This window comes from Epinephelus moara, chromosome 2 (genome assembly GCF_006386435.1).
Source record: "Epinephelus moara isolate mb chromosome 2, YSFRI_EMoa_1.0, whole genome shotgun sequence".
NCBI lineage: Eukaryota > Metazoa > Chordata > Actinopteri > Perciformes > Serranidae > Epinephelus > Epinephelus moara.
In genome coordinates, this window is record NC_065507.1 from 847,938 (window position 1) to 863,829 (window position 15,892).

General features: G+C 43.7%; 1 protein-coding gene across 1 annotated transcript in view; it reads left to right on the forward strand.

The window, feature by feature from the left end:
• LOC126403176 (nucleotidyltransferase MB21D2) overlaps positions 1 to 10,858 on the forward strand; it is a 16,444-nt gene extending 5,586 nt beyond the window's left edge. Inside the window, exon 2 of the mRNA XM_050065688.1 lies at positions 4,297 to 10,858. Coding sequence (XP_049921645.1) covers positions 4,297 to 5,561 — 1,265 coding nt within the window. The 3' untranslated portion in view covers positions 5,562 to 10,858. The remainder of the gene's footprint in view (positions 1 to 4,296) is intronic.
• The last annotated feature ends 5,034 nt before the right edge of the window (positions 10,859 to 15,892 follow it).

Genomic DNA, 15,892 nt, shown 5'->3' on the forward strand with positions numbered 1-15,892 from the left:
TCCGTCAATACCCACCGGCTGCGTTTGCTGTGCGGTGCGGTGCAGCTCCGCCGGAAGACATCTCGGTGCACTGCCATGATTAACATCTCCTCGTCCATGGTGTCAACGGGGTGAAATGACGTCTGAAAACCTCTGACCTGTTGACTTCAGGCCTGCCTCCGCCCATTATGTAGTTTTGGAGGTGTCGTGCAGGGAAATATGATCCGCCGTGAACACTATGTATTTTATTTTGAAAATTAACCGGATGTTTTATTGTGTTTTTGTGCACGACTTCCTGCCCCGCACGATCTGCTCTGTGCTGAATTGCTGCGTTGTGCTCCGGCGTCCGGCAAAAATGGAAGTCCTGCGTATCTGTTGCGGAGGGCTCCGGACTGCTGGAGCTGTGACGGAGCCGGAACACAGCGCAGCCAGTGGAAACACACACATTGACTAGAATGGAATACTATCGGCTCCGCTGCCGTGCCGAAGCGCAGACGCAACCAACACGCATCTGGTGGAAATTGGCCGTAACGAGTCCAACGACCACCGTTGCAGCAGGAGTTTCAACGACTGTCGTTGACACACCATTGGAGCACTAATGAACCAATGACATCACTGGCCTTGTGAAGACCTCCCCAGAGGTTAATTACCTGGGTTTTTCCACACCAGTTTCTCAGACTAGTTTCAGCCTAGTCAGACACTGATGAAGCCTCTTGGATAAGAGGTGAAACGTCGTCTAAGACAAAATTAAGTCCAGTTGCGTTTGATTCAGTTGCCTTGAGATGATTAATCAGCTATCGTTTTTCCCTGCTCCCAACTATCGTTGTTATAGCAACCGTGACTAATCCACCATTGGTCGTCCTGTCATTTGGAGACCTTAATGGCGCTGCTGCTTCTTTTATCATCATCGGCGGTCATTTGAGGCGAGTATGAGTGTCCTCCATGATGGGTTGTCTACTTGTGGCTCGTCAGATCGCTGCAGAGGCGGATCTGCGATCCACATACTTTGGTGCAGTGTGAGCAGAGGAATGTGGTGGTAGTTTCTCCTTGCGGTGTTGTTGCTGTATCTCTGCAGCACAGTGGACTTCCTTTTCGTGACGTGCAGCACCTTCCTGTAAAGATGTCTTCCAGGAGTGCCAATCAAGTGCAGTGTGCTCCCAGATATGTTTTTTTAGATTAGTTTTGATGATGTCCTTGAAGTGTTTTTTTGACTGACCTCGCTTCAGCTGGGACAGAATCAGTACAGGATCTGTTTGTTGTGTCGGCCATTCATATGACGTCGCCTGTCTATCAAAGTTTGTGCTGCATTATTGTAGTGGTGATACTGGTCATGTTGGCTTCTTCTAGAACGCTGATGTTGGTGCGTTTGTCCTCCAGTCTGTGGTGGTATTGTTCCAGGGCTCTCAGGTGCCTGCTGTAGGTGGTCCAAGACTGGGCTCCGTACAGCAGGGTGGGGGCAACACCAGCTCTGGAGACCAGGAGTTTGACCTCTTTTATACCTGTACAGAATTTGGTTCCAGTTGTTTTTTGTTTGTTTGTTTGTTTCAAACCCGCCTTCCAACAGAGCTGAATCAACCTAATTCCTATTATTGGGAGAAAATCAGCAGGAATGTGAAGCTGACAGACTTATCTAGAACTAGATTTCAGCACAGGCCTGTTTATTGTGCCTCTAATGTGCAGCGGTGATGGATTATTGTACTGCTGCAGGTCAGCTCACACTGCAACACAAAACCTGAACCTAGTTCTGTCCGTGATCTTTCAGTTCAAACTGTCTCTGAGAAACCACCAAACAAACTGTGTGTCCACCCCACTACAGCACAGGAATGCAGCCATCAGCCAGGAAGTGTGTGTGTCTTTTCACCCAGCAGAGCGGAAAACCAGTCCAGACTGATCCAGTCCAACAATAACCTGTCCGGTCTGAAGCAGTCCAGACTCTTCAGGGTCAGTTTTTGACCCTGAAGGGAAACAGTGGGGGTGTCGCACAGCTTCGTGTCTTTTGATACACATCCCACTCAGAGGTACATCTGGGTGTCACATCTCAATTTTTTTTTTTTTCAAATGTGTCCATGGGCACAGTGTCAAAAATGTGGCGATCTCGTTCTTTGACCTGTATCTCATTCATTCAGAGTTCTTGTACAGCTGCTTGATTTGTGACATTTAACATCAGACTTCTTTGGCTTTTGATCGAAAATGGGTTTTGTAGAAAAACATGTTCATATTCCTCAAGGTAAGGTTAAGAAAGGTATTTTGGTTTTGGTACTGAAGCTCAGATACTGTATTGTATGTCAAAAAGTACAAATGATACCCAAACCCTACACACAGTAGGGGCAGGGTAAAGCATCGATATAGCAAAGTATCACAATATTTTTGTGTGGGAATATTGTACTGTCACATGGACACCAAGCATAAATTTTTAATAATATAAATTATTAATATTACAAACACAAATTAAACTTTTAGTAGCCTACTAGAATAATATAATCAGTTCCCTGTAAAGTTTATTAGATAAATTTGGCTGCAATAAAAATGACTGAAGTGAGATGAACAGACTGAAAACTTTATTTTATTTGACAAAACTGTTTATGTTGACAAAGTTTTCCTTTAGTGACATAATTTACAGTTGAAAAAATGTAATAAAATCCTCCATCTTTGTTTTGATGAATTCCTGCCAAATGCCGCTGACTGAGACCTCTGCTGACGTCACCAGGAAAAAAACATCAGCACCATCTAGTGGACAGAAAAAGCAACTGATTTTATTATTCTAGAACCAAAAGTTGTATTAAAATGTGTATTTGCAATAATGAATAATGTATATTATAAAAGATCGATACTTGGCATCTGTGTGACGACACAATATCGCCACGCAAAATATTGTGGTACTATGTTATATCAATTTTTTCCCCACCCCTACTAGATACAATTTGCTGCTTCTGCTGCAAAATGGCTGAAGAAACTTGATCTTATTAGATAGAACAGATGTTGAAAAAGTTTTCCTTTGGGGAAATAATTCACATTTGAAAAAAGGTAATAAATCGCACCATATTTTATTACAGTACTCAGCTAGGGCTGGGCGATATGACCATGTCTCATATCACGATATAGGTCATTTCGTATCCCGATAACGATACATATAATGATATATCACATTTTAATCCAATGAATAAAAAGTTGCCCCAGAAGCAAGAGACAGGCGTGGCATCTAACACAATGGCATCATCCTCTAGTAAGACATATGAAATACACATTGGGCAGCACTTTCCAAACAACAACAATAACATAAATCGAATGTAGAACATGAATGTACCGTCCCTGTTACATAGCGGTTAACCTCATCCCAGACCTGGAGCTCCCAGACCTCATTGTCTCCCCAGTTTGTGGACAATTTTGCCGACTGTGCTTTCTCTACGAGTTAGCTGCTAACTGCTGATACCTGTGTCTTAAATTTGCCGGTAGTGGGTCGCACACATAACACATCCACAAAATGTCCTGCGAACTCACACTTTTACACAGACCTAGATTTGGCACCATTACTACTTCGGCTGCTGGCTTAGAGGTGGAACAACTCTGTCCCCCCACTCTGTGCACACACTTTTTATATAAAATGAAGCGGGGTAATGACGGTGCAACTTCAGCCCCTTAAACAGGAGGTGTAAAATTGACTTTTGGATCTTGAGCTCATTGGTGCTAAAAGTTTGGTGAAGTAATGAGTACTTGTGGGGCTACTTGGCAAAGTATTGTGGTTGGCGAACGAACTGGTAACATGTGATAGCCTTGGAATACAATAGCTTCCTCCATTTTCAACATTGTGGCTCTCTGTTTCCTCAAAGGTTAGCTCTGTCACGATGTTCACAGTTGGTCAATGGTTGTTAAGATCTATGAAAGATTTACTTTGCTTGTCTGAAGTGTGGTCTGATTATGTCCAAAGGCAAAAGCGCTGTTCCGAAAGGCCACTCCTAAAGGTGGGGCGAAAACCCCACTTTCAGGGACAAGACAGATGATTCATACAAATTCGGATAATGAAGCACATTTTCAGTCTTTCCTCGTAGACATTCATGGTGTTGCAATCAGTTGTTCATACGAAAAAGCTAGCTAACTGTCTCACCTGTGCAAAGTATCTGTGATTGCCAAGTTTATGTTTTCGCAGAGTTATAAAAGTGGTATCGGAAAGCTGTGGGGGGGGCGGGGTTTCAGATACTTTTAGACGATCCCAAAAGTCATCGACGATAAGACACATTGCGTGCTCTGTTGTGTCTATATTTGGATTCAGTGTGGTATCACATTTCTTTAACTCATCCTGTCTTTCCTCCTCTGTCTTAGGAATGGTTCAGAAGTTGGACCAGAAGCTCCCGGTGGCCAACGAGTACCTCCTCCTGTCGGGAGGCGTTCGGGAGGGTGTGGTGGACATGGACCTGGATGAGCTAAGCGTCTACGCCCGTGGCACAGATTACGACATGGACTTCACCCTGCTGGTCCCAGCGCTGAAACTCCATGACCGCAACCAGCCGGTGACCCTGGACATGAGGCACTCGGCTCTGGGCCACTCCTGGCTCAGCCTCCGCCTCTTTGACGAAGGAACCATCAACAAGTGGAAGGACTGCTGCACCATTGTCGACCACATCAATGGGACCACCAACTACTTCTTCTCTCCAACACTGGTGGCTGACTGGTTCTACCAGTCCATCTCCCTGGTGCTGCTGGAGGTGCAGAAGAAGCCTCAGAGAGGGATGCCGAGAGTGGAGAAGGTGGAGAGGAATGGCACCATCATCTCCGTCATCCTGGGCGTCGGGAGCAGCCGGATGCTCTACGACATCGTCCCCGTGGTGTCGTTCAAAGGCTGGCCGGCCGTTGCTCAGAGCTGGCTGATGGAGAATCACTTCTGGGATGGGAAGATCACGGAGGAGGAGGTGATCAGCGGCTTCTACCTCGTCCCTGCCTGCTCCTACAAAGGCCGCAAGGAGAACGAGTGGCGCCTGTCGTTCGCTCGCAGCGAGGTGCAGCTGAAGAAGTGCATCTCTTCCAGCCTGATGCAGGCGTATCAGGCCTGTAAAGCCATCATCATCAAGCTGTTGTCTCGCCCCAAAGCCATCAGCCCCTACCACCTCCGCAGCATCATGCTGTGGGCCTGCGACCGTCTCCCTGCCAACTACCTGGGCCAGGATGACTTCTCCGCCCACTTCCTGTTGGGCCTGATCGACGACCTGCAGCACTGCCTCGTCAACAAGATGTGTCCTAATTACTTTATTCCCCAGTGCAACATGTTGGAGCACCTGTCGGACGAAACGGCCATGCTGCACGCCCGCAAACTCTGCTCGGTGCGTTCCGACCCGGCCGAGCACCTCCGCACCACCATCGAGCACGCCAAGGCCGCCAACAGGCTGACGGTGGAACTGCAGTGGCGAGGCAGTGCTAACAACCTGCCGTCGCCGCAGTCAGATGCCGGCGGAGAGAACCAGCCAGACGACCGGCTGGCCAAGAAGCTTCAGCAGCTGGTCACAGAGAATCCTGGGAAGTCCATCTCGGTCTTCATCAACCCAGACGACGTCACACGACCGCACTTCCGCATCGACGACAAGTTCTTCTGAGACGGAGAAACATTCTCCCAGACCTCTTCCTCCTCTGTCTCTCTGCCTTCCTCCTCCTCGCCTGGTGCCCTGCCTCCTCTGAAACTTTATTTTTTACATTTTTTATGTTTCTCTGCCACAGAGTGAAGTGAGGTGATCGTCTAGTAGTGTCTGCCACAATTTTTTAATTTTTTAATTTTTATTTTTCTATTCCCCTTCCCCTCTTCCCTCCTCTTTCACTGTGTGCCCTGTGTTTTTTACCTGCTGAATGCCTTTTAAATAGACAGCTGAATAGCAGCAGGTTGTTTTTAAAGATGAAGGACGAGGCGATAATCCACCTTTACGACGGAACTGCTGTTCCAATGTTTCGGTAGTTTAATTATCAGGGATCCTGGAAATGAGATGAAACCAACAACTCCTGAAAACGTCACAGATGCATGATTAAAGTAAACTTCACTGATCAAGTTACAGGTCAGACATGAAGCCTGTTTATCAGGTAACATGAAGGTAACGTTTTCACTTTATAATATGTGGCCAGTCATTGCCATGAAAACTCAGATTACATATTATCTATCAATCAATCAATCAATTTTATTTATAAAGCCCAATATCACAAATCACAATTTGCCTCACAGGGCTTTACAGCATACGACATCCCTCTGTCCTTATGACCCTCGCAGCGGATAAGGAAAAACTCCCCAAAAACCCTTTAACGGGGAAGCTGGAGCTGATAAAAGACATGCAAAAATACTCAGTAGAAGATTAAATGTTCGAGCAAAGTTGTTACAAACTTTTGATCGCAGAAATTCAGTTTCATATCTTATAATTTTGATTTTCTCACTATGGAAGCTCATCATGCGACCCTGTGTCACATGATGAGGACATTAGATTTTGGGTTTGCTGCACCTTACACTTCATTCTGCTGAACTCAGAGCTGTTGTTCTCGTTTGTGGACATTTTTTGTGCCATCTAGTGGTCGCAAAAGCACAATACACTAATCCATGTAAAAACAAGATGACAGTCATCTCTGCCAAGTCAGTCTGCAGCCGATCCCGACACAAAAGTGGACAAGGTCCAAAACGTGATCAGATGTTACGGTTGAAACTTTTCTAATTCTGATTAATAATGTACAAACATGACCAATTTTAGCAGCAGTACCAAGCTAAGGCATTAGAAAGTACTCATTTGAGGACACTGGGGCTTTATTGTATCATGGCAGCATTTCACACAGGCTAATCGGGTGTTACAGACTGTTCCTGCAGACACAAAGGGCATTCCTAGCTTGAAGAATGGAGCGTAGAAAATTTATACAGAGTTACTAAAGGCTTAAAAATATGTTGCATTCTTTGGACCCTGTGGAAACTGATGTTATTATTATTTTTCTCTTAAATGAATCATATTTTTTAAGGGGCTTAAGGCGTTTGAAAACCTACGACACTTTGCACACTCACCAGAACTGACTAAAAAATTCAATATTTCATGGGTCTCTTGTTAAAGTGTGACAAAATGGCAAAATACGTTTCACCTTCATGTATGAAATTTGGTGTGCACGTGTATCATGTAAAGATGTGCAAAAAAGTCGCTTGGAACCAGACCCCTAACCCAACAGGAAGTCAGCCATTTTTGTCTTATTTTAAAGATCTCCAAGAGATTTGATCTGATCGACTTCAGATTTTGTCTATACCATCTGAAGATCTTCGACATCAAAAGTTGGTGGTTTGTAACTCCAAAGCACGTGGTCCAATCTGCCCCAGACATCACATGCCACCACCAGGTGACAGAAAATAACATGTTTTATACTTGGATGTACTTCTCCAAGCAGGTTGGCCAGGTCCACCTCAAATTTCTTTTGAAAAGTCTCTAGAGCTTGATGATGCTTTCTGGTGAAAATCGCGACTTATCGTCCCCATATAAGGACTTTTTTTCAAAAACTACTGTCTGTTCAAACACAGAGCTTAGTTTTTTTTCATAATCACACATAGCTCGGAGAAATTAAAAATGCATACCAAACAAAAGCTCGACTCCCAGGGGGTCAAAAACTTTGATTTTCCTCACATGATTATAACTTATGTGATAATTGCTTTAATGAACTAAATTAGGAGACTTTCTTATAAGATACATTACGTTTCATGAAGTATTGTCCCATATACAAGCCCATTATTGTTGTCTTAATTATGAAATACCCGGCCAGAGTGATGAGAAAGGTTCCCTCAAAATTAAATATCTCTGATGACTCTCTGAGTCTCTGAGTATCTCTGTCATAAATGTGCACCTGATATGAAGTCTTAACTAAAAGATGTTATATAATATTCTGTGCAAGCCCATTATTGTAATTATAATAATTCAGTAGACTCATATCATAATTTATCTACTAATTTCTCATAATTAAGTAAAGTAAAAACTCTCTTGTAGTAATGAGAAGGTTTTTTAGAGACATGAGAGAGTGTCATAATAAAGGGCTAGTTTGTCAGATACAAAGTCAGAATTAGGAGATTTTTTATAAAAAGATTTAAAATGGAAACAAGCTAAACGCTGATCTTTTTGTTGTTGTTTTGTTTTGTTTTGACACAAATTTATGAAACGTCTGAAACTCACTTTGCTCTTTTACACTACACAAACGTCTTCAACATCTCAGCGTCGATCACGACTTCACACCAGACCTCGAACAGCAGCACGATTGTTGAACAAGACTGTACTTCATAAGATTGTATACACATTCAGGAGTTGGGGATGCCAAATGGCACGTACAGAAGTCTCAGACCCAGGAGTAAAGACAGCAGAGTTCTGTCTGAAGGTGGATTTTGTCCCTCTGAGGAATGTCTTAGTCCCGCTGGGGGATGACGGTACTAACGTCTTAGAAACTGACTGTAAATAGAAGAATACTGACTGAACACTGATGTGTAGACAGATAAACAGACTGACGGAGATGATGATGAAGATGATATGTGGACTACTTTTCGTCTAATTTTGCACAGAATGTAAAAAAACAAATCACCACTTTTCCTCTCGATGGTGGACGTCGTGTTCGTCCTGATTGTGAAATGATGTATCATATCAGTAGACAGGTGACACTGCTGAGGAACGGTCGTACTGCACGTTTTAAATGTGTGTGTTAAAGCGGTGGATCGGCACCACGTACACGGTGATACTGCTGCATTATGACCATCGTCAGGTAACGTGTCACAGAATATTCCTTTAGCCATGATATCACTGGCATCTTCTTTCCACTTCTTCCTGTCACTTTGTTAAGTTTTCGTTGTTTTGATCCGACGTGATCGTTTCAATAAGCTTCACTGTGTCTGTACGTTCCACCTCATGTTTTATAACGATTCCTCTTCAGCTGCTTTATTTGTGTTTTTACTTTAAGTCAAGGGTTCGACTCTGCTTCAATACAACCAGCTCAGGACATGGATTTTATCCAGTCTGTCCAACACATCCTCACTCCGACCTCGTCACATGTCATGAACTTTCCACGTCCACATACGGCGTGCAAGGTACCCTGGGTGTGTTGGTTGTTGGGGTCAAGTTCTGCCTGTTACAACCAGCAACCACTACCACCAGTTTCTCCTCTATTATTTAACAACTGTAAACTTGTTGTCATGACCACCATAGAAAGCCCGCCTCTGAAATCATCTGATTGGACTATGGGGAAAAAGTGGAGATGGCGTGGGGCTCTAAGCTCTAAGTTTTTTCAGTTCTGAGCAGTTCAGAGCGCACTGGCAAAAATGCCAGGTTTCTAGAGCTCAGAAACATGAGGCACGTAGAAATGCAAAAACAGTGAGCAAAAAGTTTCATTCTCATTAAAAACAATTACAAAAAGCCGCCTTCAGCTGGTGAAGCTCTTTCTGTGTGATCAGGGCCTGATACATCCAGGGTCAGTTCCATTCTGTCGTCTGACACTGTCACTATTTAAGGAAGGATAATTAAAACTGAGTCTAACAGTTAATCTGTTAACGGCAGGCTGATAGAGTCTACTTTGAACAACAGTGGCCCCAGAATCCAACCCTGGGGAACTCCGCAGCAAAATGTCCCTGAGCAAGGCGCTTATTCTCTAACAGGGCTCTGAATAATGGTATTTTTATATCTTGTGCACACAAGATAACTTGTTTGCAACCAGGAATCTCGACAATTAACCTTTGAGAATATTATATGTTTTTTTAAATAGTTACATATGTCGGTCTGTATGTCAGTTTTTCCACCCAGGTCTTGTGGGAGCTTGCTAGCAGCGCAGCGATTACCACAAGTAACGCCTTCTCAACCCAACAGCATTGCTGTGGAAACAGTATGGCCACCCTCCAGACTCCCTCCAGGTCGCCCCTGTGAGTAAGCAGCTCAATTTTGAGCTGCAAACCCCCCTTTGGCATGGTCAATTAGCACTGTTAGCAGTGTCAGCACGCCTTGTGGTGCCAAGACAATTAGCAATGCTAAAGTGGTTTTGCAGATCAAAATGAAGCCACTCTCCCACTGGGGGGACCTGGGGGACCAGTGAAGGGTGGGCACAGTGTTTTTGCAGCAGTGCTTTCCTGGTTAGCAGAGGTAATTACCAAATAAGTGGTGCTACAAGCTAGCTCCCACCTGACCGCAGAGCAAAACTGCATTAAAGAAAATTAAACGTATTCTTGGCATTAAACAGTTTTGGCTGCCTTGTGGCTTTGAGTGTGTTGAGGCATCATGGGAGTTGTAGTTGGTCCTGAGCTGGTTGAGTTGAAGGAGAGTCGCTCCCAGTTTTTGTTTTCTTTGTGTGTTTCAACCATCCCAAACATTTCCAGAAAAATGCCAAAAACCCTTGCAGACATCTGACCGGTAATGTGATCTCCATCTCCTCATCCTCAAGTGCAATTAGTGAAAATACACACACCACAGGTACACACACACACACACACACACACACACACACACACACATTATGTAGCATTAAGACAAAAAGACACTAAAGTTCTGTTGAAACTGGTTTTAACGGCGACACACATGGGACACTAAACCCTCCACTGAATCCCACAAGAACACACACACACATACACACACCATCAAAGTGCCACACACACACTCCTGCTCGGTGGAAATGTAATCAATGTGTTGTTCTTCTGAGCTCCATGACCTTTGACCTTACTCCTGTCTCTTGTTTGTTCAGAACCTTTGGACTGTGAGTTTTATTTTCTGTATCTTTGCTGCTCTGCTTCGTTCTGATGATGGATTTCTTTATGCAATGTTGACTTGGATGGGTTAACCCTTCAGATGGCAGCTCCTCCACCGTCTATGAAGGTTCTCCACTATATTTCACTGTACAGTAGAGTCATCATAAAGTCTTTTAACCAGAACTGTCCCTGTTTGTCCTCAGTGAGTTATTGTAAGTCTTTTCTTCATTTTGGCTCTTAGGTGTAAATAATTCTGGACCTTTAGTCAAACCAAGCAACTTCAGGTCTTTCCTGTAATTTCAGCCGTGTTGTCTTTTAACAAAACAAAAACAAACAACAAACTTTAATTAAATAAAGTTATTTATTTGCTCTACTATAAGTATGTGGTTCAATACAGAAGTAAAACAGTATGGGTGTCATCCTCAAATTTGTGATTAGCAATCATATTATCCGGCAGAATTTGGCCCATAGGTAGTCTGTGTCGAACGATGGAGGACCCACAATCCAACCCTGGGGAACTCCGCTCAGATTTATTATTGTCAGCGGCAAAGTGTCCTTGATCATGGCACTAATTCTCTAAAAGGGGTTCAAAAACAAAGCTCTGAAAGATGGTATTTTATATATTGTGCACACAAGATAACTTGTTTGCATCTTGGAATCTCAACTGCAGAGAATATAATATATTTCTAACAGTTACCAATGTTAGTCTGTCGGTTAATTTTGCTACTCTTCAGTTTATTGCACTGTGCACCAACCCTTATTCCCAAAAAGGGTGTTCAAAAAGATGGTTCTGAAAGATGGCATTTTATATCTTGTGCACACAATAAAGTTTATCCTTATCCTTACAAGGTATCTTGTTATAAACAGTTTTGTTTGTAAGCAAAAGATGTTCAGCTGTGGTTAAAAGTGATTCTCTTTTGCACATAAGTTCTTGTGCCGTTCACAAAAATGAGCTTGTACAAAAATGAGCTCATAACTTGGGCACAAAGTACAAATAAATACAATCTTATTATCTCGCACAATAGAGGACCCAGAATTAAACCCTGGGGAACTCCTGTCAAATATATGATTTATTCCCTAAAAGGGTGTTTAAAAAGATGGCTTTGAAAGATGGAATTTTCAATATCTTGTGTGCACAAGATAACTTGTTAGCAGCAGTTTTGTTTGTAAGCAGAAGACGTTCGGCTGTGGTTAAAAGTTGTTCTCTTTTGCACAGAAGTTTTTGTGCCATTCACAAAAGTTATTTCAGGACATAAAGCTCATAACTTGGGCACAAAGTACAAATACATTTTAATATCTTGCAAAAAAAGTTCACACAAGTTATTTTGTGTGCAAAAATGTCTCATGCATAAAGGTTATAACATGCAGTCACGAGGGAAGTCCTCATTGAACAAGAGAGGCCCCAGAATCGAACCCTGGGGAACTTTGCTCAGATTCATGATTGTCAGCAGTAACGTGGAACAAGCTCATAACTTGTGCACAAAGTATGAATAAATCCAATCTTATTATGCTGCAAAAAAAAATTTATCTGGTATGCAAATTTTATCTGCTGTTTACAAGTTATAATCTTGTGTGCAAAAGGTCAAAACCTGAGGTCACAAGAAAATAAAACAATATTTTTTTTATCATTTTGCACTCACGGTACAGATGTGAGCACAGGGCATAACTTGTAAAAGAAAAACAAAAGACATGGTTTTTTGACGTCATACCAAGAAAGAATTCCGCCACCATGACGTCACTCAGAGACACAAACATGGCGGTGCTACAGTGAGCTGACAAAGAGTATATTAAAATAAGAATGTTACAGTTATCCAGTTCCTTCCATGGCATGATGATGAATCTGTGTAATTACACTGGTTGTGTTCCTCGTTCGATGAGAGTTAGAGCAGAGAGTGATGTCACTCCTTTGTGTAAATTAGATGTCAATGAAAACATCAAAGTGTTTGGCTGCTGCACAGATGTGTTCATGGTCGTGGTTTAAAGCGAATGTTATTGTTTTTTGTGATTCTTTCTCACCAGGGCGTCACTGAAGTCTCATCCTGCACAAGTCCAGTAGACCAGTGGTTCCCAACTGGTCCAGTCATGGGGTCCAGATTTCTCCTTAGTGATTAGTTTGAGGTCCATACAGTTAAATGTATTCAGCATCATACTTGTGTTTGGTCATGTGGAGCTGGTTTGCTGTCTCTGTCAAGTAGCTGTCTGTTAGTCACTCACTTTACAGCAGGAAATGGCACTTCAAAATAAAAGCTCGTGGTGGAAATTCACATAAATTCACTGTACTGAAACTTGACATGTTTTTGAGTCACATGTGGTCCGTTCAGAATGGACCTGCGACCTCTGTTTGGGCCCACAACCCACCAGTTGGGAACCACTGGACTATACTGAAGCAGTTCCTCTCAGGGTCACCAGGGGGCACCAGTGTGACAGTACAGTGATGCAGAAGAAGAAGCAGCAGCTCTGTCAGGTGTGGTGTCATTAAGATGGAGGCAGCTGGAATGTGTCACCAGCGCCCAGCTGCTGTTTGATGGTCCCTCTGAGCTTCCGTACATTTCACTTCCTGTCCACTCTGAAAAGTTTTGTCCTTATTTAAAGTGGCCTCGATGACACAGGTGACGTTCAGGGTCCGAATAATTCTGTGAGAAATGACACAAACAGGTCTGTGATTGTGTTTGTGGCCACCAGGGGGCAGAGTAAACCCACCATCAGCTGTAAACATGATATGTTTCTAACATGTGATCGATCAGCTGTTTACTCCTTCATCCTGCTGACACAGTGACGTCATCATCGTATTTGTGTCACCTGATGGATCAAAGTCCAACATTCACTCCTTTAATTAATTTACTTATCGTTAATACAGAGATGTTGATGAGCAGCTTTGAGAGAACAAGCTGAATATTCCCACTGTACAGGGTGCCTCAAACGCAGCATCTTTCTCTTTTGTTCCCACCTCTCCTTGTTCACTCATTTCCTCCCCTTATTTCCTCTCCTGTCTTATTTCCTCCTCTCCTCTCCTCTCCTCTCCTCTCCTCTCCTCTCCTCTCCTCTCCTCTCCTCTCCTCTCCTCATTTCCTCATAATTTCCTCCTTTCTCCATCTCCTCTTTTATGTCCTCCTCTTCTCTCCTCTCCTGGTTCCCCCTGTCCTTATTTCCTCCCCTCTCATCTTTCCAGTTCTCTTCTCCTTGTTTTCTGCCCTTGTTTCCTTCCCTTTTCCCCCTCCCCTCTTCTCCTTATTCCTATTCTCACTTGTTCTCTCCTCTCCTCATTTTCTCTCCTTTCCTCTTTTATGTCCTCCTCTCTTCTTGTCTCCTTGTTTTCCTTTATACTTCCTTTCCTCTCTTGTTCCCTGCTCTCTTCTCATTTCCTCCTCTCCTTGATTCCCTTTCTCTAAGTTTTTCTCACCTTATCTCTTCCTCTCCTTTCCTTGTGTCCTCTCCTCTCCTCTCCATGTTTCCTCCCCCCTCAGCTTCCTGTCCTCTCCACCTGCTCTCCTCTCGTGTTTCTTCCTCACTTCTCCTTGTTTCCTCTCCTCACTTTATTTTGTTTCCTTTCCTTATATTTTTCCTCCTCTCCTTGTCTCCCTGTCCTCTCTCGTTTCCTCTCCTTGCCTCTTCTCCTCTCCCCCTCAGCTTCCTGTCATCTCAGCACCTGTCCTCTCCACCTGCTCTCCTCTCATTTCTCCCTCTCCTCTCCTTGTTTCTTCTCCTCTTTTTGTTTCCTCCTCTCCTTGCCTCCCCACCTTCTTTACCTGTTTTCCTCTCCTCATTTCCTCTCCTTGCCTCCTGCCCTCTCCCCCCTCAGCTTCTTGTCATCTCAGCACCTGTCCTCTCCACCTGCTCTCCTCCCTCCATCTCTCTGCTCCCCGCTGTGCTTCTGCTCGTGCTCCCTTCTTCCTGGTCGTCATCAGAACTGTCACCGTGCCAACCCCAAACCATCCATCAGCCTCCAAATATAAACACAACATATGCTGTGATGAAGACACGCTGCAGTGTGTGGCGCTGTGAGGGAGGACACAACAACACACTGCTGCCAACAGTGAAGGAAGCTTGTCTGTCTCCTCCTCCTCCTCCTCCTCCTCCTCCTGCTGAGACACACACTGAGGACTCACCTGGACCGTCTCACCTGGTCAGATCAGTATGATGTAATGTTCCTCTGATCATCAGTGCTGAAAGTACTCAGATATTTTACCAAGTTAAAGTTCTCATGATGCAGAATAATATAAATTACTGGACAATATTTACTCAGATAAAGTATTAAATTGTACTCGAGTAAATGTACTTCCTCCCACAGCTTTTATTCTGAAGGTCTCAACAGTCTACCTGCTGTTGTGAATGCGCCTGGTCCTTGAATGCAACGTTAGGTTTCTGTGTGCTGTTTGTGGCGACAGAGTTGTGATGTGGGAGGATGGCTTCTCTGCTGCTGTAACAGACGTGTTGCTGACTGACAGTTTCCTGTCTTCAGGTCTGTGATGGACGAGGAACTCTCCTGAATCATCACAACAAAATATGAGAAATATCTGCGAGGTTCGACCTCAGCAAGCCGGCGCTTATATAACACAGATTACAACATTTGTTCAGGCCATATTTCACAACATATTAAATATAATCAAAACCAGGGCTGAAGGAATAACATTTGAATTGTGATTAATCACACTTTGAAGTCTGTGTTAACGAGATGAAGAAAGTCTTACCGGAGTGTCCTGAAGTTTATTTTATGGTGTTGATTTTAGATTCATGTCTTTGCTGCACAGTGAGGTCTTCATACCTGCCGACATCAGGCCGTGAAAAAGAGCGGCGTTTTCTGAGGTACTGAAAACTGTCTTTCCCTCAATAGGAATAAAAACGTGAAATCAAAACAACTTTTAATCAGTCTGAAGTTCATGGTCACATTGAAATCAAAATAAAAAAACATAAATGAACAAAAAAGTGTGTAAAAAAAACTGTTAAAAACTAGCCTCATGTTTCCACTTCGTTGCTAAACGCCCTGACACACCAAGCCGACAGTCGGCCGTCGACCAAAGTTGGGCCGTCGGTGAGCGTCTGTCGCCCTAGTTTTTGCAGTGTGTCCCGCACCGTCAGGAGCATGTTGAATCGGCGGCGGAGCTTGTTGGTGAGAGAGATCACTCTGATTGGCTGTTCAGGTTTTATTTCCTCGCCCCTGTAGCGAGTGAATCTGCCTGTAGTGAAACCGGGGCTAACCGGTGCTTCCTCCTCAGGCTC